Source organism: Cervus canadensis, chromosome 1 (genome assembly GCF_019320065.1).
Source record: "Cervus canadensis isolate Bull #8, Minnesota chromosome 1, ASM1932006v1, whole genome shotgun sequence".
NCBI classification, from domain to species: Eukaryota; Metazoa; Chordata; class Mammalia; order Artiodactyla; family Cervidae; genus Cervus; species Cervus canadensis.
The window spans coordinates 108,440,329-108,462,396 of record NC_057386.1 but is presented as its reverse complement, the minus strand read 5'-3'; the positions used below and the strand labels follow the sequence as shown (position 1 = coordinate 108,462,396).

The 22,068-nt window shown below is 61.8% G+C and overlaps 2 protein-coding genes across 3 annotated transcripts in view; one reads left to right on the top strand and one right to left on the bottom strand.

Annotated features, from left to right (window-relative positions):
• The first annotated feature begins 292 nt into the window (after positions 1–292).
• Positions 293–22,068, top strand: part of RSPH14 (radial spoke head 14 homolog) — a 49,654-nt gene continuing 27,878 nt past the window's right edge. The window contains exons 1-4 of one of the 2 annotated variants that reach the window (XM_043434326.1): positions 293–371; positions 4,057–4,314; positions 5,570–5,672; positions 7,575–7,693. In XM_043434326.1, coding sequence (XP_043290261.1) covers positions 362–371; positions 4,057–4,314; positions 5,570–5,672; positions 7,575–7,693 — 490 coding nt within the window. In that variant the 5' untranslated portion in view covers positions 293–361. Of the gene's footprint in view, positions 372–2,681; positions 2,770–4,056; positions 4,315–5,569; positions 5,673–7,574; positions 7,694–22,068 lie in introns of those variants that run through there. The other variant, XM_043434336.1, reaches the window with a different exon arrangement.
• GNAZ (G protein subunit alpha z) overlaps positions 12,830–22,068 on the bottom strand; it is a 29,624-nt gene continuing 20,385 nt past the window's right edge. Inside the window, exon 3 of the mRNA XM_043434351.1 lies at positions 12,830–14,440. Within this exon, the coding sequence (XP_043290286.1) occupies positions 14,096–14,440 (345 nt within the window). The 3' untranslated portion in view covers positions 12,830–14,095. The remainder of the gene's footprint in view (positions 14,441–22,068) is intronic.

Here is a 22,068-nt window from a genome sequence, read left to right as displayed (position 1 = left end):
TTTCTTCTCTTAGCTCGCCCCCTACTGCTTCCCGCCTCCCCACCCCCACCCCCCACACACTCCATTGGCCTCCTTGCTGTTCCTCCAACACGCCAAGCACCGGGGATGCTTGCTCTGCCTGTCTCCTAGGCCTGAAATGCCCTGTCCCCAGACAGCCACGTTGCTCAGATGTCACCTCTAGATGAGACACCCTATTTACAAAAGCTACATCCTTCCAGCCCCTTCTTCTGCTCTATTTCTCCCAGGCACTTCCTATTTTCTAACAGATTACGTAACGTGCGGTTCGTGCGGACTGTCTGTCTCCCTCCATTGAGCGCAGTGAGAGCAGGGGTTCAGCCCCTCAGCTGACTGCTTCGGCAAAATGCCTGCACGTAAGCAGCGTGGAGTGAATGTTACGTGAGTGAACTGGGTATTGCACTTAAGAAAGGAACGTGGAGAACACTGTTTGAAGTGTGCTGCCATTACATTAAAAGGCAGATAAACTGTATTTCCTTGTATCAGTTTAGTGGGTCGCTGGAAAGACTCCAGTGGGTCGTACAGATGAGGACAATCCATTCACTGGGGACCAAGGAGGGAAGGAGACGTACTCTCATACTTCTAGGATTTTACTTTATGTGCACATATAATCTACTTGGTAAATAACTCAGATGAAGAGAAACATTTGGAACTCAGAGAGTACAATAGCAGCCTCCATCTGGGCCCTTCTGGGTCAGCCCTGGATCTCAGGGTGCCTCGTGCCTTTCCCAGACACCTCTCCTCGCTGTAATCATGGCTAAGACAGGACTCTCGCTGTAGGACTGCATCTGATTGCCCCGCAGTGACGAGGGATGGACACCACCTCCCACTTCCTGACCTTCATCTGCACAGTTCTGAATCTAATGATGCCTGAATATCATAAGCCGGCTTCTAGGGCTCATGCTACAAAGTTAATTTCCATAATTAATGGCTGTGTAAAGGCTGACCTGAGTCACGCAGCTTCTGTGAGCTAGTTTCTGTTTGCAGAGAGGCAAGCAGGGCTCGATGGCCTCCAGAGGCATTTGTGAGATGCTAATCACAGAAATGAGAAGGTAGCTTTGGAGGGAAGGACAAAGAAGGGAATGAGGGCACTGATGATGTTCTCATGGTGAATTCACAGGCACTTATTATATTTTTTGTCTCACAAGTGAACATATATGATACATAGAATATCATGTGTATGTTTACAAAGATAAGAAAAAGGAGATTGAAAAACAGAAAATGGAAGGATGGTTTTTACAAAGAGCCTCTGTAACCGAGCCCTGAGAGATGTAGAGTTCCCAGCTTTGAGAACCTACTTGATTCAGCTCCCTGATTTCACAGGGAAACGAAGGCTCACATGTTCCAAAGATTTGCCTAGAGAGTCAGAATTAGACCTGGAACCCAGATCTCCCAACTCCCAGCCTAGGGCTCTCCACACCACCTTCATAAAGAAGCTTGGATGCTCTTAGAGCTCTTCAAGCTCTAAGCTTGAAGCTTAGAGACCTTCACGACTTGGTCCTTGGGAAGACAGCAGTAGGGGTGGGTCTCCATGGCACACAGATCGAGGCCAATTACCTTCGTTTCAGAGCTAAATGTGCTGGAGGTGGACGCTTGCTGCCTTTGTCAGTGGGTTTCACTGCTAAGGGCCCAGGCCTTGGGTGAACTTCCCTGAGTTGCTTAGCTTCCCCCTGCGTCTCGGTTTACCCCACTGTAAAATGGACTATAATACTTCAAGGGTTTTTTGTGAGGATCACACAAGATGGTGGAAGTACTCTGATTATGAAGCTTGACTCAAACCCATTATCCATGCCCTTCTACACTTACTGAAACCTCCTGATATATTCCTGGAACTGGCGGGGCTGGGGGCCAGATGGGGGTTGTGCTGTGGAGCAGGGGGATGGAACCTGGCCCGATGTGGGCTCCAGCCTCAGGGAAGTCTGCTGGGGGAAACAAGTAAGCAGAGAATCAGAAGAGGGAAGCACGCACTGGGGTAACTGAACTCTAGGATCACTTGCTAATTTGGAGTTGGGCAGACGCTGGGCTTCCTGGAGGAAGAGTACGCCAAGCTGTGCCCTGAAGGACCAAGAGGTGGCTGTCACAAGCAGCCCAACTGCAGAAAAGAGTTAGCATTTGGGAGAGTAAGACTCCAGCATGGTTGGAGGAGGCCATCACCCAGGGCCTCCAGTGGCAGGCTAGGAGTCTGGACTCTGTCCTGAGACCAGCAGGGAGCCCTGGGAGGGCTTGGTGGAGGTGCCCCCAGTCTGGCTTGCTTTCAAGAATAACTGCTCCGGCCAGCAGTGCGTTGAGCCCACTGCAGGGTCCGACCTGCGTCCTCAGGAGCCAGTCAGCTTGCCGAGGAAGGAGCCGAGGCTAAGGCTAAGCAGTCCTGGGATCAGGACTTTGTGATTAGGGGAAAGCTACTGAACCTCTTTGAGATGCTTATCCGTAAAATAAGAGAATGCAACACCTCCCAGGCTTACGCTGAGAATTAAAGGCGTGCCAAGTGCCCAGTACAGAGAAAGGCGCACACAATCTCTTGCCTTCCCTTCTGCACTACGAGCAAAGCTGAGCCCGCCACTGCTCCCCGCCCAGTAACCCCTGAAAACAACACCAACCCGACTGAACAGCCGGCCCTGGCCTGGGGCTGTTCGCGCCTGCGCGGTGGGCGCCCGGCTGTGCGGAAAGCTGCCTGGCGGACACCGCCCTGGGTCGCCTGGCAACCGGGTTGCCTGGCAACGGGCGAGTGCTACAGAAACTCACGCGCTGAGGCAGGTGAGCCAGCGGCCGCAGATTGGGAGCCCCGGGGACAGGGGCTCCCCCAGACTCACTCCCCCAGGCCCTATCAACAGGGCCCGTGCCCCTTAGAAGGCGGCAGGCGCCCAGCGTTTCCTGCCCGGGGAGCCCCGATCCCAAATGGCCCGGTCCCACCTCCTCTTCCATCCCCACCTCCCCGCCTCCTTCCCTAATTACCTGCTGCCCGGAATCGAGACCACCTCTCTTAGTGGAGTGGATTCGCACAGGGTTAGGGTTAGGCTGGGGCTTATCACTGCCAACGAAACGCAGTCACAACCGCCATCAGCATAATAGTAAGGGCAGCCAGAGTATCCCGCGCCCTGGTGAGCTGTGCTGCATTCTCGGGGAGTGTGCCAGCTCTGGCCGGGGGGTGGTGGTGGGGCTGGGATGGGGGACATTATCGTCTCCCTTTCGAGCTGCTTGTTAAGGGCCATCCATTGGCTAGGGTCTGGAGCCCATTTTTAACTACTCAGCCACACTGCTTACAGTTGTTCCAAGTGTGCGTGTAATAAAAAATAAATCACACTTTAACCTTGATTCCTTCTCTGTGGATGTGCTGGAGGCATCCGACTGTGGGTCCCTGATGGGTGAATGTCCCACACCTGGATTAGAACATTGGCCCCTAGCCTGACTCATGACCTCCAAGGCTCCTTGTCCTGAAACCTCAATTTCCTCCCGGGTCATAGAACTCCCCGCCTCTTCCTGAGGTAGATGAAGTTGCATATTAGGTATTGCTGGCACAAGATAAGCTCTAAATGGAGCTGTTCTATCAGTGTTTGCTTGTTTGGCTTAGTTTGTCGTTTTCTTTTTTTAAATTCATTTTCATTGGAGTATACTCAATTTACAACACTGTACTCGTTTCTGCAAAGTGAATCAGTTATACATGTATCCACTTTTTTTAGATTCTTTTCTAATATAGGTCATTACAGAGTATTGAGTAAACTTCCCTGTGCTACACAATGCGTCCTCATTAGTTATGTTTTATATATAGTGGTGCATATACATCAGTCCCAATCTCCCAATTTATCCACTGCCCCCTCCCCCCCATCAGTTTGCTTTTTTCAATGCCTTTGTCCTGCGGCCCAGTCTATACAGTAATCGGGAGAACTCTGGCGTTGGTGGTCTGGGCTGCCAGTCACCTTCGCTGTGACCTTGAACCAACTCCTTCACTGCTCCTGGTCTCAGTTTGCTCATCTGTAAAATCGAAGTAAAAAAAATGCCAGGCCACGGTAGCAATGATGACGACGTCTGGGTTCTTTTAACCAGCGGTCCCCTCTGAGCTTCGCTCTGAAAGCTCCCGAGTCGCCCCGAGCAGGTGTGGGACAATGGCGGACGCCAGGATCTCCACGTACCTGCCCCCCAACGTCAACCCCACCCAGGCGGCCATCGCCTACGGCTGCCGCGCACTGCCCAAGCTGAACGAGGAGCTGCAGGCGGACGACCTGCTGACGAGGCAGAAAGCCCTCATGGCCCTCTGTGACCTCATGCACGACCCCGAGCACGTCTACACGGCCATTAGGATCGGTGAGCAGGTTGCAGCCCAAGGGACCACGACTGGGGTCTGAATGGAGACGCAGAGCAGCCGGAGGTGGGGGTTGGGGAGGGGAGCTGACCTGGCCCCTCATAGCAGCCCTCCCGACCGGTCAGTCGGTCCTCAGCCGGACGCCACCAGTGGTCAGCCCCTCTTGCCAGGACTCAGCCCAGTGGCCACACATTCTCCAACGAGGCCTGTTTATCTGTCTCATTCACAAGGCTGTCAGAGAAGCTAGGCGCTAGCCCTACAGAAACCACACGGAGGTGAGGACCTCTGTCCGTTTTCTCCTACGTTCCTAATTACCCATATATAGGGGGCTTCCCTGGAGGCTCAGTGGTAAAGAATCCGCCTGCCAATGCAGGAGATGTGGGTTTGATCCCTGGAGAAGGAAATAGCAACCCACTCAGTGTTCTTGCCTGGGAAATCCCATGTACAGAGGAGCCTGGTGGGCTGCAGTCCATGGGGTTGCAAAGAGCTGGACCCCACTTAGTGATGAAACAGCAATTACCCACATAAGAGCTGAGTTGACATGAGTGGCCTAGTCGCACCTACTCCAGATCAGGTCCACAGTGAGTGATCTGCTGCTTCTCCCACTGGCCTTACTTATCCGAAGGGCTAGTTTAATCCCAGAGGTGTCAGCAGTGGTCCCGACCTGGCCTCAGAGGCTGGGTGGAGCTTCGCTAATAAAGATTGCTATTTAATGAGCCCGACTCTGGGCCGGAACCACGATGAGCGCATGCATGCCTGTGTTTATCTCTGTCCTTGTGGCACTGGTCCAACGAAGGAAGGAACCTCCTCCACCCAACAGAGAAGAAACAAAGTCTCAGCAAGAAGGACTGTGAGGCCAGCGGGGCCCCACAAAAAGGCAGGATTTCTAGATGCTCGATCTGGCGTGTCACGGTGTAAGGGTACACAACAGCTGGTGACAAGGTTGGAATTTGACTTCCGGTCTCTCCAAATAAAAGGGGTATTTTTGAACCCCGTGGAGGATCGGGAGGGGTGGTACCAGCAGGAGGCATGCACAGAAATCAGTGGGGGGGTGTGGAGACAAGGTCCCTGGGGTGAGCCTTTCTGGCACCCAGAGGCCCCAGCAGTGACCCTGAAGCATCCGCCACACCCCGCGTCCCCACACCCGCAAACAGCGGAGCCCTGGTGCTCTTGACCCCGACATCGGCACATCTGTCGACCTCCGGGTCAGCTAGTTTCTGAGCCTGGAGGACACTCATCGGTCCCTCTGCCCCGCAGGCTGCCTGGAGAGCCTGAAAGCCTTGCTAAGGGACACCAACGACCTGGTGCGCATCAAGACCACCGAGGTGCTGTACATCATGGCCACCCACAACGTGGGCAGGTGAGCCCTCGAGCCCCGGGTCCCTGCCCAAGCTGAACCTGCCGCCCTCTCGGATCCACATGAGGCGAGCAGATGAGTGTGGGGTCCCTGGCCTCCGGTCGCCGTGGGGAGTTACAGCTTACGGAGCTGACTTACCGTCGGGGAGACTTGGGGTGGGCTCCCAGGCGCTGAGAGAAGAGGCCTGGACACCTCACTCGGGGCTCAGGGAAGGGCCCGCCACGTGGGGGGCCCCCCGTGACCTCCTTCTCCCAGAACGAGGCTGACCTCAAGCAGGGCACAGCTGGGCACTTCCTGTGTGCCAGCCCCGGGCCAGGCCTCACACCAAGTTCTCTCTTGGGCCCGACCGAAGCCTGGAAGCCCTCACCAGATGTGATCGGGCCCAGCAGTTAGGCGGTTAATCAGATGGAATGGTTAAAAAGCCAGAAGGGGGAAAAAGCCAGGAAAGAGGGACTTCTTGGTGGTCCAGCGTTTCGGCTTTCACCTTCCAACGCAGTGGGTGCGGGTTTGATCCCTGGTCGGGCGGCTAAGACCCCTCATGCCTGGTGTCCAAAACACCGAGACATAAAGCACAAGTCATATCGTAACAAATCCAACCAAGATTTTTAAAATGGTCCACATCAAAAAAAGAAAGCCAGGAAAGAAACTGCGCATTCCCTTTAGACACTTCCTCTTCACTTCTGCCACCGTGCGACTTGTGGGGTCTCCGTTCCCTGCAGCAGTGCGTGTGAGCTCCACGGTGTCCGACTCTTTGCGACCCCGTGGACTGTAGCCCACAGGCTCCTCTGTTCATGGGGATTCTCCAGGCAAGACTCCTGGAGTGGGGTGCCATGCCCTCCTCCAGGGGAATCTCCCCGTCTTCCCCACCCAGGGATCGAACCTGCGCCTCCTGTGACTCCCGCATTGCAGGTGGGTTCTGCGCCGCTGAGCTGCCGGGGAAGCTCTTGAATGGGCTTACCTGATAGTTAAGGAACGTGTGTCATTATAACGACAAGCACAACAGGCTTACCTGGGTTTGGAGGGACGGGCCTGCCCTGGACGGAGCACAGGTGTGTGTCCGGCAGGTGGAGAGAGGCTTGGTCAGCCCAGCCCGGTGCTCAGGGAGGTCGGCCTCTGGCTTCTGTCGCGCGGAGTCGTCCACTGCCACTCAGGCACAACCGATTCCAGGGCCCCCGCAGACTCTGCCTTCTCCCCAGAGGCTGCACGGATGCAGTCTGTCCCAGCCGCCGGGGCTCAGGCTCCAGGGGGGCGGGGGGCGGGGCAGACCCCCTGCCTCTAGGTTCTTATTGGATCCTCTCCTGGCACAGCCTTCAGTTCAGTTCAGTTCAGTTCAGTCGCTCAGTCGTGTCCGACTCTGCGACCCCGTGGACCTCAGCATGCCAGGCCTCCCCGTCCATCACCAACTCACAGAGTCCACCCAAACCCATGTCCATCGAGTCGGTGATGCCATCCAACCATCTCATCCTCTGTCATCCCCTTCTCCTCCTGCCCTCAATCTTTCCCAGCATCAGGGTCTTTTCAAATGAGTCAGCTGTTTGCATCAGGCGGTCAAAGTACTGGAGTTTCAGCTTCATCATCAGTCCTTCCAATGAACACCCAGGACTGATCTCCTTTAGGATGGACTGGTTGGATCTCCTGCAGTCCAAGGGACTCTCAAGAGTCTTCTCCAACACCACAGTTCAAAAGCATCAATTCTTCGGCACTCGGCTTTCTTCACAGTCCAACTCTCACACCCATACATGACCACTGGAAAAGCCATAGCCTTGACTAGCGGACCTTTGTTGGCAAAGTAATGTCTCTGTTTTTTAATAAGCTGTCTAAGTTGGTCATAACTTTTCTTCCAAGGAGCAAGCAGCTGTTAATTTCATTCCATGGTCGCGTCTAAATCTGACTTCTCTTCCCCAGAGAGGGCTTTCTGGAGCACAATGTCATCCAAGCCCTGTCCTTCCTGCTGAGCGACCCCCACTCGGCCTGCCGGGAGAACCTCTACACGGCTTTCAAGCACCTGGCCCAGGTGCCGGCAGGTAGGCTTGGCATGGGCACACGGGCGGCCCGGGCACCCTTCTCCCCGACGGGCACCTGCTGTGCCGACCACAGTTTAGAGCACGTCATGCTTTTATTGAGACACAACATACCCGTTAAATGGGACTTCCCTGGTGGCTCAGACGGTAAAGCGTCTGCCTGCAATGTGGGAGACCCAGGTTTGATCCCTGAGTCGGGAAGATCCCGGAGGAGGGAATGGCTGCCCACGCCAGTATCCTGGCCTGGAGTAAGTGGGCACACAGTCTGCAATATCTTGCCTCCGGCTTCTTTGTCTCTGTCGTGTGGTCGTGTATGACTGGTTTTTGCCAATTTGCGCCGCCGTGTAGTATGCACACTACCGTTTATTCATCCCTTCTGTTGCCCGCGTGGATTTTCGTTGAGAATGTATGAATTGTTTCTGGTGTGTGGCAGCCGAGAATGCAGCGGCCGCTAACAGTCCTGGCTGTCTTTCGATGGACACGCGTATGCGTTTCTTTGGGGATACACCTTGCAGAGAACTGCTGAGTACAGGACAACTGTACACCCAGCTTTAGAAGGTCCTCGGAATGACTTCCGAAAAGAGCTTCGCCAATACGCGCGCCCACAGTCGTGTGAGACCCCAGGCGTTCTGCGTCGCACACACGCGGGATCTTTCAGTTGTGCTGGTGGGTGCCTGGTTGGGTCTCACTTTGGTTTTCACTTGTATCTCCCTGGTGACGAGAGCCCTGTAAACACCCTCTTCTGGGAAGCACCAGAGCACGTTTTTAAGGACGGAAGACCCCACCCCCTGGATGACCATCCCTCCAGCTGACCACTTCTGCTAATCCGATGAGAGTCCAGGGTCACCACCACCCGCTGGCTGACCACAACTAGAGGGTGGGGATTTGTGTCAGAGTGACACTCGTCCTGTCACATGACGCAGTGAGCATTTGTAAATGAGGGGCTCGTTCCAAGAGGCAGGAGACCAGGCCTTGAAGGGAGGGGAGGGCCCTAAGCCTGACCCAGGCCTTAAGATGTCAGGCACCAGGAGTCGGACGGGCCGGGTCCATCTGCTCTCCCCTGGGGCCCCGCGCCCCGCGACAGGCTGTCTCCTTGACAGGAAGGGAGGCTGATGGGACCTGTCCCCACCTCGGATGCCTGCAGTGAGGACCGGGTGGGGCGCTCCCTGAATCCGGGCCCAGAGACAAACGGCCAAGGGAACCAGTCAGTACAGAGGGGCCGGCAGAACAGAGCAGAGCCCCGGGGCTGTGGCCGGCGGGGACCACGCCCTCCCACAGCTGGGCCAGGCTGGGTGCGCCAGGCCAGATGGCACAACCCCGGGGGGTCTTTTTAAAAAGTCCGCTCTGGGATGGCCCTGGGGGTCCAGTGGTTAAGAACCCACCATGCAATGCAGGGGACTTTTGTTTCCGTGCCTGGCCGGGGAGCAGTGAAGCCCACGCGTGTAACTAGAGTCTGCGCGCCACAACTACCACCCAACACAGCCGAATAAACACACAAATCAAAGACCACCCTGCCCCCGACCCTGTCCCACGTCTCCCAGGGTGGGCCCTGCCTACGTCTTCCTGAAACGCCCCTTGGCTAGCTTCTCCTGGGTGGCCGTGTTCGAGGGCCTCTGGGAGATCAGGGCGTCTCTAGGAGGGACCGGTTGTGGGGCTGAGCGTCACCTTTGTTCACCGTGCCGGAGCACCCCTGCTTGGGGTGTGCAGACAGGGGACTTGCCGTTCTCACCCGGGACTCTTAAAATTACTGTGACCTCGGTGAGCATTTGGGGGAACAGAGAGGCGATGATAACGAACATCAGGAACCACCACCAGCTTTGCTGAATCTTAGCGTTCAACCACCCTTCACATTTGCTTGAGATTTCTGCTGAAAAAAAAAAAATAGTCCCCTGTGAACCGCAATACCCACCCTGCCCACCAGCATCCTCCCTTCTGCCCTCCCTGGAACCACCAAGAGTGGGTTACTATACCTGCAACACACGTCTCTGCATGTTACCACGGGCGTAATTATATATATTGGGCGCCCCTTGTGGCTCAGCTGGTAAAGAATCTGTCTGCAATGTGGGAGACCTGGGTTCGATCCCTGGGTTCGGAAGATCCACTGTAGAAGGGAAAGGCTACCCACTCCAGTATTCTTGGCCTTCCCTTGTGGCTCAGCTGGTAAAGAATCCACCTGCAATGTGGGAGACCTGGGTTCGATCCCTGGGTTGGGGAAGGAAATGGCTACCCACTCCAGCATCCTGGCCTGGAGAATTCCATGAACCTTTCATGGGTTGCAAAGAGTCGGACACGACTGAGCGACTTTCACTATCATGAATTATATATAGATCTTGCCTCGCCTGTTTTAAAAGCTGTATATAAGGTGGATCTACTTTAAACACCAAATGCCATGACTAGGGATGTATCTATGTGTGTCACGGGCTCTATTTCCTGATTATAACCTCCGCCTGCCCATCCTGTGTTGGAATGTACAGTTACATTCAGCAAGCTCACCCCAGCCCGGCTGACCTTGCGTGTACTGGTTTTCCCTGGGGATGGTGTTGTGGGGCTGCAGATACAATCGCTTCTCAGCGTTCCTGTCCCGGCCGGGAGGGCTGGGCGTATTGCAGGGTGCTGGCTGCGTAGCCTTAGCTGTCGCTGTCTGTGGCTCTCCCGTCCCGAGGCTGGCAGAGGGGCGTCTCCTCTCCACCCAGAGCCTCTCGGGAGCCTGAGTCCATTCTGTCGAGTTGTTTGCTCCATGTCTCATCGATTCCAGGGAGTGTTTCATTTATCCCAGGTTCTACCCTTAGCTGGTCACACGCAATGCAAACACCATGTTCCAGGCGGTCTGGTAGCTTTTCACCGTTTGTTCATTTGAATAAACAGTTACTTTTTATTTAATAAAACGTCAGTTTTTCATTTCAATGGTAGTGAGCTCCCATCAATCTTTTTCTTCGTGGCTTTTACTGGAGGGTGCCATTTAAGACTTTGGTGCTAAGAGCTCATGGAGGCACTCTGTCACATTTTCTTCTAAAAGTTGAAAGAGTTTTGCTTTTCACACTCAGCTCGAGAAGGGACCCGGGGTGGATTTCTGTTTGTTCCAAAGCCTTCCTGTTTGGCCCTTACCAGCCCAACACTGTCTTCCTACCTTCAATATGCAAGCGCTCTATGGCCTCCTGCAAATTTTTCTGAAATTCCCAAGCACTAGGCCCACCCGGGGAGCAGGGAGGCCAGAGCTTCACCCTTTATCTCAGGATTTCCTGGGCGCTGCTCATCCTCTGTGACCCGCCCAGAGGGAGGCCTGGGACACTCTGGGGAGGGGTTGGCGGCAGGCAGTGGGCAGCTTGATGGAGAGAGGGAGGAGGGACATGGCACGTGGCGGGCGCCCCGGGAGGACCACCTGAGGTGCCCTGAGCGCAGAGGCTCCTGCGCCGGCCCGGGAGGCCGTGTCCCGGGGTGGGTGTCCTCGCTGGGGCCAGTGGGTGGAGGGGGATCTGAGCGGCGAGAGCTGCTGTTTCTGGTACCCCCCTCCCCGCAGTGGCCGGTAGGGGGCGCCGCAGGACCGGCCGCCGCCGCGCGGGGCGGCTCCGCTTCGCCGCCCGAGAAGACCGGCCGGCTGCCCCGCTAGCGGACACAGCCCCGGAAGCGCTCCCGCCCCTCGGGCCCTCTCCTCTGATGGGGGTCCCGAGCGCTGGGCGCCGCGGGGCTGCAGGCAGGAGCCCTCCAGGCCCAGGGGGTCGGGGCGCGGTGGCGGGCTTTCCTGGAGTCCCTCCTTGGGGCCGGACAGCGATGAGGCGCTGTGTCCAGGGGAGCGCGGGGGTGGGGTGGGCGGGCGTCCTCGGCGCGACAGCTCGGGGGCAGCACACGCCCCCCCCCGTCCCCGGAATCAGCTGCCGCCCCAGGGGCACAGGGGACCCTCTCCCAGCTCAGGGCGGCCCTCCTTCAGCCCCAGTCCCCACACTGCTAAGTGTGGGCCTCTCGGCCCGCAGCTCAGCGCGTGCCTTCCCGGAAGGAGGCGGCTCCATCCTCACCAGCGCCCCGGCCGGCAGCCCCGCCTCCATCTGCCCCGCAGAGGGGACTTCCGAGGCCCCGGGAGGTGGTGGTGGGGGGTGGGTGTTGGGCCCCTGAAGGACGGTGGGTCATGGGCCCCCTCAGCAGAGGGCTCAGCTGGTCAGAGGAGGAACTGAGCAGATAAAAGGTGGAGGGGGGGGTGGCCAGGGGACTGTCGCAGGGAATCCTCTCCCCTCCTTGAAGCATCGGGGCAGGAAGCAGACGCCTTCTGTTTGCCTCCAGTTGTGTGCTCTTAGTTAAAGACACTCACAGTGAGGTGGGTTACGCCTCTTATCCCAGCTGGCACGAAAGCACAGAATAAGCCTCAAAGAGTTTAACTCACAGGTTCTTCTCACGCAAAAGCCCTCCCCCAGCGGTTTCTGCTGCTGGGGGATGAGCAGGGGACCACGTGGGCAGAGCCGGGGCTGAGTGCCGCGCGGCTACCTACACGCGCTATGTCTGCGTCCCTCCCTCCGGGCTTCGGGCCGGGTCCTGGCTTTGAGATGGCGCTTGGGTGGCTCCGTCCCCCCACCCCTGGGCTCCTGCCGCAGCCGTTCGGGTGCAGAGCTGAGCGAAGACCCAGGCCTCGGGAGGCACTGGCCCCAGGTCCCCTCTCTGCTCCTCCTGGAGAGGATGGCTCCGCCGTCCCCGCCCCGACCTTGGGCACGTTCCGTCCTCTGTCAAATGGGTCACCGCTGACCCCAGAGGACCCCGCGCAGTGAGGACGAACCCTGAGGAGCGTTTCCCGCCCTCGGCGATGCCACACCCCACCCCGGCGAGTCGGCTGGGCTGGGGACCCTGCTCCCACCACCGGCCCGCCCTGCAGGGATGACTCTGACCCCGGCCGCGGCGTCTTCAGGGCAGAGGGGGCCCAGGTGACTGAGCAGCTTGGGCTGGAGCCCCCGTCATCCCCAACTGCAACCACCCGGGACATGCGCGCGGGCGGGCGGCCTCCGTCTCTGTGGGCTTGTTGGTTCTTGACGTTCACCTCCAGACGGTTTTTCTAAAGGCGTGCAGGAAGCGGGCAGAGAAAAGGGACCTGGGCACAGCCGCCATCCCCCCTGACCCCCCGGCCCCGCGCCGCATACAGAGCACTCGGGACGAGGCCTGGCTCATTCAGGGTGTTTTATTTTCGTAAAGGAGACGATCTCGGACTTTCACGCCATCCCCCGGCTCCTCACTCCCCTCTCGACGACGTCCCTCGAGAGTCCTCAGCTGTGACTCTGGGCACCGACCTCTGACTCAGGGTCCCGGATGAGGGCCCAGAGGCGGTCTGCCCAGCGAGGGCTCTGCGGGCAGGAAGGGCCCCCCTCAGGCGGCCGAGCCTTCACAGGAGGCGCGGCTGCCCCTCTGGCCTCCCGTCCCTTCACGTGCGGAGAAGCCACAGGTCATGTGCTGTTTTAAACACCGAGACGCCAAGCTACTGTTCATCCGCTCCCGCGGTGAAGGGCCTTCTGTGAACACGGCACGTTTATTTTCTGAAAAAAAATGAAGCGGAGGCCGCACCAGGGACAAGGGGACGCTGCACGGGCCTATGTACAACGCGGCCCCCAGGCTACCGCCGGGCAGACGGACAGACGCATCCGGTGACAACTTTGACACTCAGCAAGCCAAGACACGAGAAGGGCCCCCCGGGGGGTGGGGGCAAGAAAAAATAGGTTTTGAAAATCTGCGTTTAAAAAAGAAGACTCAACTGCATTGGAAATTTTCTGTATCTCTGCGAAACACCACAAGATTTGGCCCAAAAAAAAAAAAAAAAAGGATATCAGAGGAGAAAAACCAGGGTTTGGTTTTATAAAACGTCCGACTCGTGGGAGAACAGCTGGAGCCCAGCGGGGCCGGGTCCAGACAAGCCGAGCACGCGGGTCACGGTGCGGCTCTGCTGTGTGTTTCCCCAGGCGCGTTAAAAAGGGCGGCGAGTGGCCGGGGGGCTGGTCAGTGCTGTGGCCGGCCTGGTGCCCGTGTGTGCCCGGGGGGGGGGGGCGCGGCACGGCCCCGGCTCCAGGTCTCCTCCCGGGGAGCCGGCCACCCAGACCCGTGGCCCCCCAAGCGGAGCAGGGCCGTGTCGGGAAGGCAGAGTGACATGGCGGGAGGGTCTGGGGATTGGGGGGCGGACTTGGTGACAGCTCCTCAAGCCTTCACGGGGCCTCGGCCAGGTGGGGAGCCTGCCTGTCTGCAGAGAGAGAGAGAATGTGTGTGTGTGTGTGTGTGTGCACGCGCGGAAGTGTCTACCTACCTAGCAACCTATCCGTATACAGTCGTGTTTGCAGAGACGAGGGGGCCGACGGGTGGGCTGGGGACACGCTCTGGCCCCCACCCCCGTCTTCTGCGCCCCGGGCTGGGTCCCCCCGTCTCACCGCAGCCCCGCCGGCCCCCTCAGCAGAGGCCGATGTACTTGAGGTTGTTCTGGATGATGACGTCGGTGACGGCATCGAACACGAACTGGATGTTACTGGTGTCGGTGGCGCAGGTGAAGTGTGAGTAGATCTCCTTGGTCTCCTTGTTGCGGTTCAGGTCCTCAAACTGCCGCTGGATGTAGACGGCGGCCTCCTCGTAGGTGTTCTGGCCGCTGTACTCGGGGAAGCACACGGTGAGGGGGATGCGGCGGATCTTCTGTGCCAGCAGGTCCTTCTTGTTGAGGAAGAGGATGAGCGACGTGCTCACGAACCAGTTGTTGTTACAGATGGAGTCGAAGAGGCGCAGGCTCTCGGCCATCCGGCTCTGGGGGTGGAGGGGGGCAGGGGGGCGGTCAGCACAGCCGGGCCCCGGCAGGCCCCATGCCCCGCACAGCCCCCCCAGGGGTCACTGACCACACGTGCCTTCAGGGCTGCCAACCAGGGACCCCCCCCCCCCCCGCTGCAGGCCAGCCCCCAGCTCCCACGGAGGATCGTCCTTGCCCCACCCCTCTGCAGCCAGCACGTGGTCAGCCCCACCTGCTGGGGGTGGGCCGGCCGGGAGCCTCCATCCGGCCAGGCATCAGGCCTCACGGGAGTCCGTGACTTGCGGGGAGGCCTGTGTTCCCAAAAGCAAGGCTCCAGGGCAAAGCTGGGCCAGCCCGGCCCCTGCTGGCCGAGTGCTCACCTGGGGCCACACACAGGACCACCCCCCCCCCCGCTGCCCCCCCAGGAGGTGAGGACGGCCCCCAGGAGGCCCCGTGACTGCAGAGTGGCCCCGGCGGCCCCTTCCACCTCCCCAAGAGGACCAAGGATACGCCGTGCAGCCTGCGGGCTCTCGAGGAGCCCAGGGCCCTCACCTGCTCCCCCCCGCCCCCCACAACTGGACTGATCACCTTGCTTCTAAGGGACGCCTGTGGGTGGTGAGCTGCCCTGTGTTTTAAGATGAACGAGATGAGTGTCCCAAGGGCGGGGCCTGTCTAGAGCTGAGATGTCAGACGAAGGACTGTTCTGAGCATGCGGCAATAAACAGGGAGGCTGCAGCTGCTGCTGACAGTGGGCACCCGCTCCACCCTCGACCTTATTGTCCCCATTCTGCAGACCAAGAAACCAAGGCCCGGAGGGCCCGGAAATGTGCTCCAAGCCCCCCGGCCAGGAGCATGAGGCTTGCAGACCCTCTGGGGCAGACGCGCAGCGCTGCTGGCCCCAGGGTGGGGAGCCCGGGGGCGCCCGCGAAGCCCGCATCTCCCAGAGGCCTGGCCCTCTCAGAAGCACAGGGTTTGACGGCTTTGGGGCTGAGAAGATCCCCCCCCCCACCGCTGAGACATGGCCTCCGGGCCCTGCGTTCCACCTAGGAGGGCTGGTCTCCCAAACCCTTCCTGTGCCTTCGTTAGATAGAGCCTGGTCTCAGGTCTTGGCGGGGGTGTGTGTTGGGGGGATGATCATGTGTGTGTATTTGGGGGGCGATTATGTGTGTTGGGGGGTGATCGTGTGTGTGTGTGTGTCGGGTTGATCATGTGTGTGTCTGTATGTGTGTATTGGGGGGGCGATCATATGTGTGTATGTGTTGGCGGGGGTAATCCTTCTGCAGACAGAAGCAGGATGCTGGCCCCCAGCCATGTCTGAGAGCAGGATGAAGTCCCACTTGCCGTAACTGGTGGTCCAGGAACACCACCTGCCGCTGGGTGGTAACGAGTGCTAATGGGTTCCTGGAAGCCGCGTGGAAAGGACCAGCGGCGGCGCTGTCATTTCACGGGAGTGATGTCTTAATCAGGGTGCTCCCGACCCCAGATTTCACACGTAAGATGAGTGACAGACGCAGCCGTGAGCACGTATTCACTAATTGTGGGGCAGGCCTCCAGTTTCAGGCGGGTGCCAGAGCCCAGAGACCAGAGACCAAGTGGCCAGGGCGGGGGGGGGGGTCCTGCATGTGGCGGGGTTCCGGGGTGGGTGGGCCAGCGCAGGGCGGGGGACGGCAGGTGTTAGGATATCCGGGCATCTGGGCCCTGCTGGATCACTGGGCGGGGAGCCAGGATCCTGCGTCCAGCCCGACGGCCGCTGTTGAAACGGCGCTCGCCTGCCGAGGGGTCACGCGGGGCTCTGCCGGTCTGCCCTGCAGCAGTGGCGGGGTGGAACCCACTGGCACGAGTGCGGTCTGACCGGCCCCTGGGCAGGAGGGAAGGGGCCCACCCACCCCCACAGGGAGGGTACCTCCCTTATCAGCTCACGTCGTCTCTGGCCTCTGGTGGGGTAGGTAGGGGGCGACCTGGAGGAGGGCCAGGGCGTGGGGGCCCCCAGCACCTACTCCCACCCCGACAGCCCCTCCAGGGGCCCCCGGAAAAACCCCAGCCTGTCAGCATCTCGGCACCCTCTGCCGCTTGAGCCTCACACCTCCCCTGCCTCCCCGGGCAGCCGGCACCCCACTCTGCCAGCCTCCAGCTGCTGCCCCCCCACCGGGGAAAGGGGGCTCTGTCAGCCGTCCTCCTCCAGGGGCTGGGGGTGGAACGGGCCTCCCGTGGGAAGCTGAGAGGCCCCACGCCGGGCACCAGGGCCCGTAGTAGCCAACACGTGCTGACTTAGAGACGCAAGGCCAGGTGTCCTGGGCCGGGGGGCGGGGGGGCCCTGCGAGGCCAGGATGGGGCGGCAGGCAGCCCGAGGGGACGCTGCGGCAGGGTGAGGCCCGGACGCTCACTCGGCTCCGTGGGGCCCAGAGCACAGCCCAGCACAAGGCCTTGGTCCAGGAAGGCCCCGGTCTGCCTGCTGCAGGACCAGCCTGGGGTGTTTGTTCTCGGGAGCTGTGAATCCCGCCTCTCAGGCAGGAAGACTGGGCTGCGGGCGTGAATGAGCTCCGTTCACCACAGTGCCAGGCTCTGCGGGCGCCGAGGGTGGGGGCCGGGTGGCGGGGACGCCTGGCGGCACCTGGCTCACTGGCCCGAGCAGGGAGGGTCCATCGGGGCTGGACGCCAAGGCAGTGCCGCATAAACAAGATCCGTGGAGCCTGTGCCTGGCCGTGGGGGGCGGCCTGTGGGGTGTGAGGGCGCCGCAGGCCTGTCGGGGGAGCCAGCCTCAGTGTGGCACTGACCGCCCCCTCCTCCACGGCCGGGAAGGCAGCTGACGTCCAGCCCTGTGCCCCGGGCGGGAGGAGCCCCCAGGACCTCCCTGGCCCACCCTGAGCCCAGCTGGGCGGGTCTCCTCCGCTGAGGACAGGGCGAGTGGACCCCAGCCTCACACCCCGTCTGTCCCGAGGTCCCAGCAGCTGCGCAGACACGCTTGCCGCCCGAGTGGGGGCTGCGGCCTGTGGCTGAGAGAGGGCGGTGTCGTCTTCGTGCAAAGCTGCGGAAAAGTCTAGTACAGCCTGGGGATGCCAGGGGGCCCTGCTGGGAGGCTGCGGGGGGTGGGCGGCAGGCAGAGGCTGCACTTGGGGCGCCCCTGGCCCTGGGCTCCACGGGAAAGGGACCAGGCCCGGATCGCAGGCTGCCCGGCGGTATGAAGCCCCAGGGTCCGCCCTACCCATCCCCCCCCCCCCAGCATCCACTAAAGGTCCTCATCCTCCACTGTGCCTTTCCCTTTGGGCTCCAGCTTGTCGTGAGTCAGGGGCGGGGTGCAGGGCCGGCTTGTGGCTACAGCGCTCGGGCTGAGGGGCGCAGGCAGGAGGGCCCCCTGGGGACAGGGAGGAGGTGGCTAGAGGCAGAGGCTGGAGGCCTGGGGCGGCAACTCAGACCTCTGCTCCCAGGCGGATCGTGGGGGTGGACATGGACGAGTCCCCGGGAGGGCAGGGCCCATGAGCCTGGCTCACCCCCGCCAGCGTGCAGTGACCACCGCCTGTACAGACACGGGGGCAGGCATGGTCCTGGCTGGGCTGCCCACAGGGGGCCTGGGAACGCCCACGGCCCCGCGGGCCCTTCCCACCACCAAGTCTGTGCCACCAGTGCGGCTGAACACAGTCCTGCCGTTTCCACGGCAACTGGGGAGGCAGCCCCCGCCCACAGCGTCGCAGACCCAGACCCTCAGGCTGGGCCAGGCGGCACCACCCACTGCCGGCTACGTGCTGCAGCGGGGGAGGGCCCCTGGGGGTTCGGGGTTCGGCAGACCTCACGGCCCCCGGCGGGGGGCATGGGGCAGGGAAGGGGGTGGTCCTTCTGGGGACCTGCTGCTGGTGGGTGGGCCTCCTGGGGGCGGGGGAGGGGCGGTGACCGCAGGGTGCCCTGTGGCCATGTCGGCCTGGATGGCCGCCCCACAGGCTCTGGGCCTCACTCCTTCCCGAGTCCCCCGTGTACACCACGTGGGCTGAGGACCGCTCGGCCCCAGGGAGAGCCTCTGATGGCCAGAGCCACCCGCGGTCCCCACCGGCCCCCACCCTAAACCCTGCTCCCAGCGGCCTTGGGAAGAGGGCAGGCGGCCGGGGAAAAGAACTGGGTGACTGGGGTCACATCCAGACCAATCGAGTCAGCGATGCCCACTTCCTCCTCTCATGAGGCCGGGCGCCGGCTGCCCTGGACCCAGGACTGGGTTAGTGAGGCTGATGGGCGCGGGAGCCCCGTGCTGCCAGGGGCTGCTCTGCGGGGATGGCCTGGAGCCACGGTCAGCATGGGGGCAGCGGGGCCGCCTGCCGCTTCTCCTGCCCTGGCCCTCGACCCCTTGCCCCGCCGGGCTGAGAAGGACGGGCGCGGTCCTGCCCGGGGTCGGTGCTGTGTCCCAGGACCCGACTCCACGACTCCATGTGCCCCCCGTCAGGGCCCTGACCTTCCCCCAGCGCCTGCCGCCCCCTGCAGACAGGCAGCCCCGGTTCGGGTCAGGGGTCAGAGTGGGGATCAGTGAGCGGCACTGGGATTAACACTCAGGGGTGGGGGGGTGCGTCTCACCCTCACCTCCCGCGTACTCACGGCACTCGGACCCCAGCCCCAGGGACCAGAAAGGGGCTCAGCAAAAGGCCCAACCTCACCCCACCCCAGGGGGTGGCTCCCTGCATCCCAGGCGGGCGGGGGGGCGGGGCTGGGCCCCACAGCCCTGGGGCCATCGACAGATGGGGCTTCGTGGGGGGCGGGGGTGTTGTGTTCTGGAGGCCCATCCCCTGCCCGCCCCGCAGGGACAATTGTGAGGCTCGTGGTAACCGCGTGGCCAGGCCTACCCCTTCAAACAGCAGCGCTGTTTAAACAAGATAACAGGCTGCAGGGAAGCTGTGCTCAGGCCCTAATGGCCTGAAAGCCACCCCAAACGTGCCAGGAGCAGCGGAAGCCCGGCCTGGGGCAGCTCGCCGGACGCCCCCGCCGCCCTGCCCAGCGCCCCCTCCCCAGGAGGTCCCCGGTCCCTCACGGGGAGGCTCGGCGAGCCATCTGCGTCAGGGCACTTAGAGGTCTGCACAAAGGCGCCCTGGTCCTCCCAGGGACCGCGGCCCGGGTCCCACCGGGGCGCCTCAGGTCAGGCGTGCTCAACCCCCCACGGCCACGCTGGCCTGGGGGCGCCCCGCGTCCTCAGGGGCCGGGCGGGGACAGCCGCAGCTACACGGGCAGGCTGCCACCCCGCTCTCAGGACGAATGCGGGGGCCCTGGCTGGGGCCCTGCCCGCCTGGCCCAGCTGTGCACCAGGAGTTGGCATGACCAGCCGGCCCCCACGCCCCAGACACATGCATCAGTGCCCTGCTCTCACTGAACCTCAGAGACCGACGGGATCTCAGCCAGAAACGCGGCTCCTGAGCCCACGGGTGGCCAGCAGAGCCCCGGGCAGGGGGGACGGGGACAGGGGGCGGCCTGTAACTTCAGGGGCGCAGGCGGGGAATGAGTTAGGATCGACTCCCAGAGTCCCAAGGCCACGCGTGGAGCACTTGCTCTGACGGGCACAGAGCCCCCGTATCCTGATCCCCGCCACACCCAGAGTCAGGCCCAGAGAGGGAGGGTGCTGGCCTCAATGGGGCCCAGGCTCTGAGCCCCCACGGGCTCCCAGCTGTCCAGCAGAGCGCCCAGTCTGCTAGGCCTGGGCGTCAGGGGAGCGCCCAGCGGCCACGCAGCCCGGCACTGCCTCATCCCCGCCGGGGTGGCCCCGGCCTTGGCGCCGCGATACCGAGGGGCACTTGCAGCCTGACCCTGGCAGGTCTGAGCCGGACTGCGGGGGTCAGGGGGCAGGATGGCCACCAGCAGGCTCCCTGGGTCAGCTCGGTCACGCTGGGATGGGCTGGCCTTGGCCTTGGGGGCGCTTCGTGCTACGTGGGGGCCCAGCCACCCGAGTGTCCAGTGTGAGAGAGGAAAGGAGGCGTCCTGAGGTTCCCACAGCCTTCGCAGCCAGCAGGCCGGGCCGGGGAGGCCGCGGCGGCCACGCAGGGTCTACAGTGCACTGCCTGGTGTTGCCCTCTGTCCGAGCGCCAGCCCCAGAGCCCCGGGCCCGCGGACACCGGGAACGGCCGACGTCAAAACTGGGTCCTGTCCCTGGAAGGCTGGACCCGCGTGTGGCCGAGGCCTGCCCTCCTGCCTCCCGGGGCCCTGTCCTCCGGCGGGTGAGCTGGAGGGGGCGGCCGTGCACGAAGCGCGGGCTGCCTGGGTCACTGTGCCCATCTCTTCCGTCCTCAGCAGCTGGTCGCTGGCCACAGGCCAGGTTTCCCGGAGCCTGAGACACAGGCCTGGAGGTCATGGCTTCTGGGGAACGCAGGACTGGCCATGCGAGGCCTGGGCCGCCTCGGTCAGGACCGCCGCCGGGGTCCCTGGAGGGCAGCAGAGATGTGCGGGGCCGCGGCCTGGGCGAGCCTCAGCGGGAACCTCGGGGCGCGAGCCCGGGACCGCTGGGTGACTGGTTTTTGTTCGTGACGTCAGAGCCAGTGCCTGAGACAAGAGGCCCCAACGGGGGAGGCGGCGGGGGGCGGGGAGGGCTGTGCTGCAGCCCAGGCCCCCGGGGCCTGCTGAGCTGAGCTGGTCTCTGGATCGAGGACCCAAGTCCAGTGGGGAGCCAGGTGCGGACAACGGGGCGGGGCACCTGCTCCATCGGGGGGCTCCCTCCCTGTTGCTGACCGTATTCAGATCTTAACCCAAACACTGGGCTGTCAGAGCTGGCGGGGCCTGTGGGTGTTCTGTCAGCACCAAGGCCCCCGAGCAGCCCCGGAGCTCTCAGCCTGCTCCCTGGAGCCCGTTTTTGGTAAGCAGAGGAGCTGTCTTGCACGTCTCTGGTTACAGAAACCCCTTAAAACAATAACCTGCGTCTTAAGATCTGGGGCCGCTCTGATGAGTGTGTGTGAGAAGCAGGGCTAACGCGCTCGGGAGATTAATTACCCCGGGGCCTGGTGGCTGCGAGCTGGGAGGACCCTCTGCCCTGGGGTCCCGCTGAGCACAGATGCGCTGGGGGCGCATATGGACAGAGCTGGGGGCTGCAGAGGCCAGGTGGCTGGACTCACCCGGGGGGGGTCCCCAAACCCCTCAGTCCTGCCTCAAGGGGCTATCCCCAGCCACCCCGTGACCCCAGCGAGCTTGGCAAGGTGGAGCCCGGGCCAGCATCCCCAGCTTCGCCCCGAGGCCTACCCCCAGTGTCGGGGCCCTTCTGCCCGCACACTGGTCTCTGGGGCAGGATGGCCCCCAGGCTGCTGCTTGGGGCTGCCTCCCGGCCGGGCCCTAACAAAACCAGTCTCAGCCTCCAGGGGCTGCGCCATGCGGTCCCTGCGTGACCTCGGAGAAGGAAGGGGGTCTTGTCCTGGGGAGATCCCGGGGCCGGCCGCTAACACGCTGACGGACGCAGCAGCGCCCGTGGCTCCCGGCGGCCCCTCTGCACAGAGCATCAACTCCCCAGCCACGGAGAGCGTGAACAGTTCTGGCAAAGGCCCGTCCCCCAGCGGGGCGAACGTGGGCAGAAATGACGTGCGTGGCCGCAGGCCCAGAGCAGGGGGGCGCCAAGGGGTTGCGGGGCGGCTCTACAAGGAGGCCAGCGGCGAGTGCCGTTATTCACTCAAGAGTAAGCCTGCCAGGCAGGGACACGGGGTCA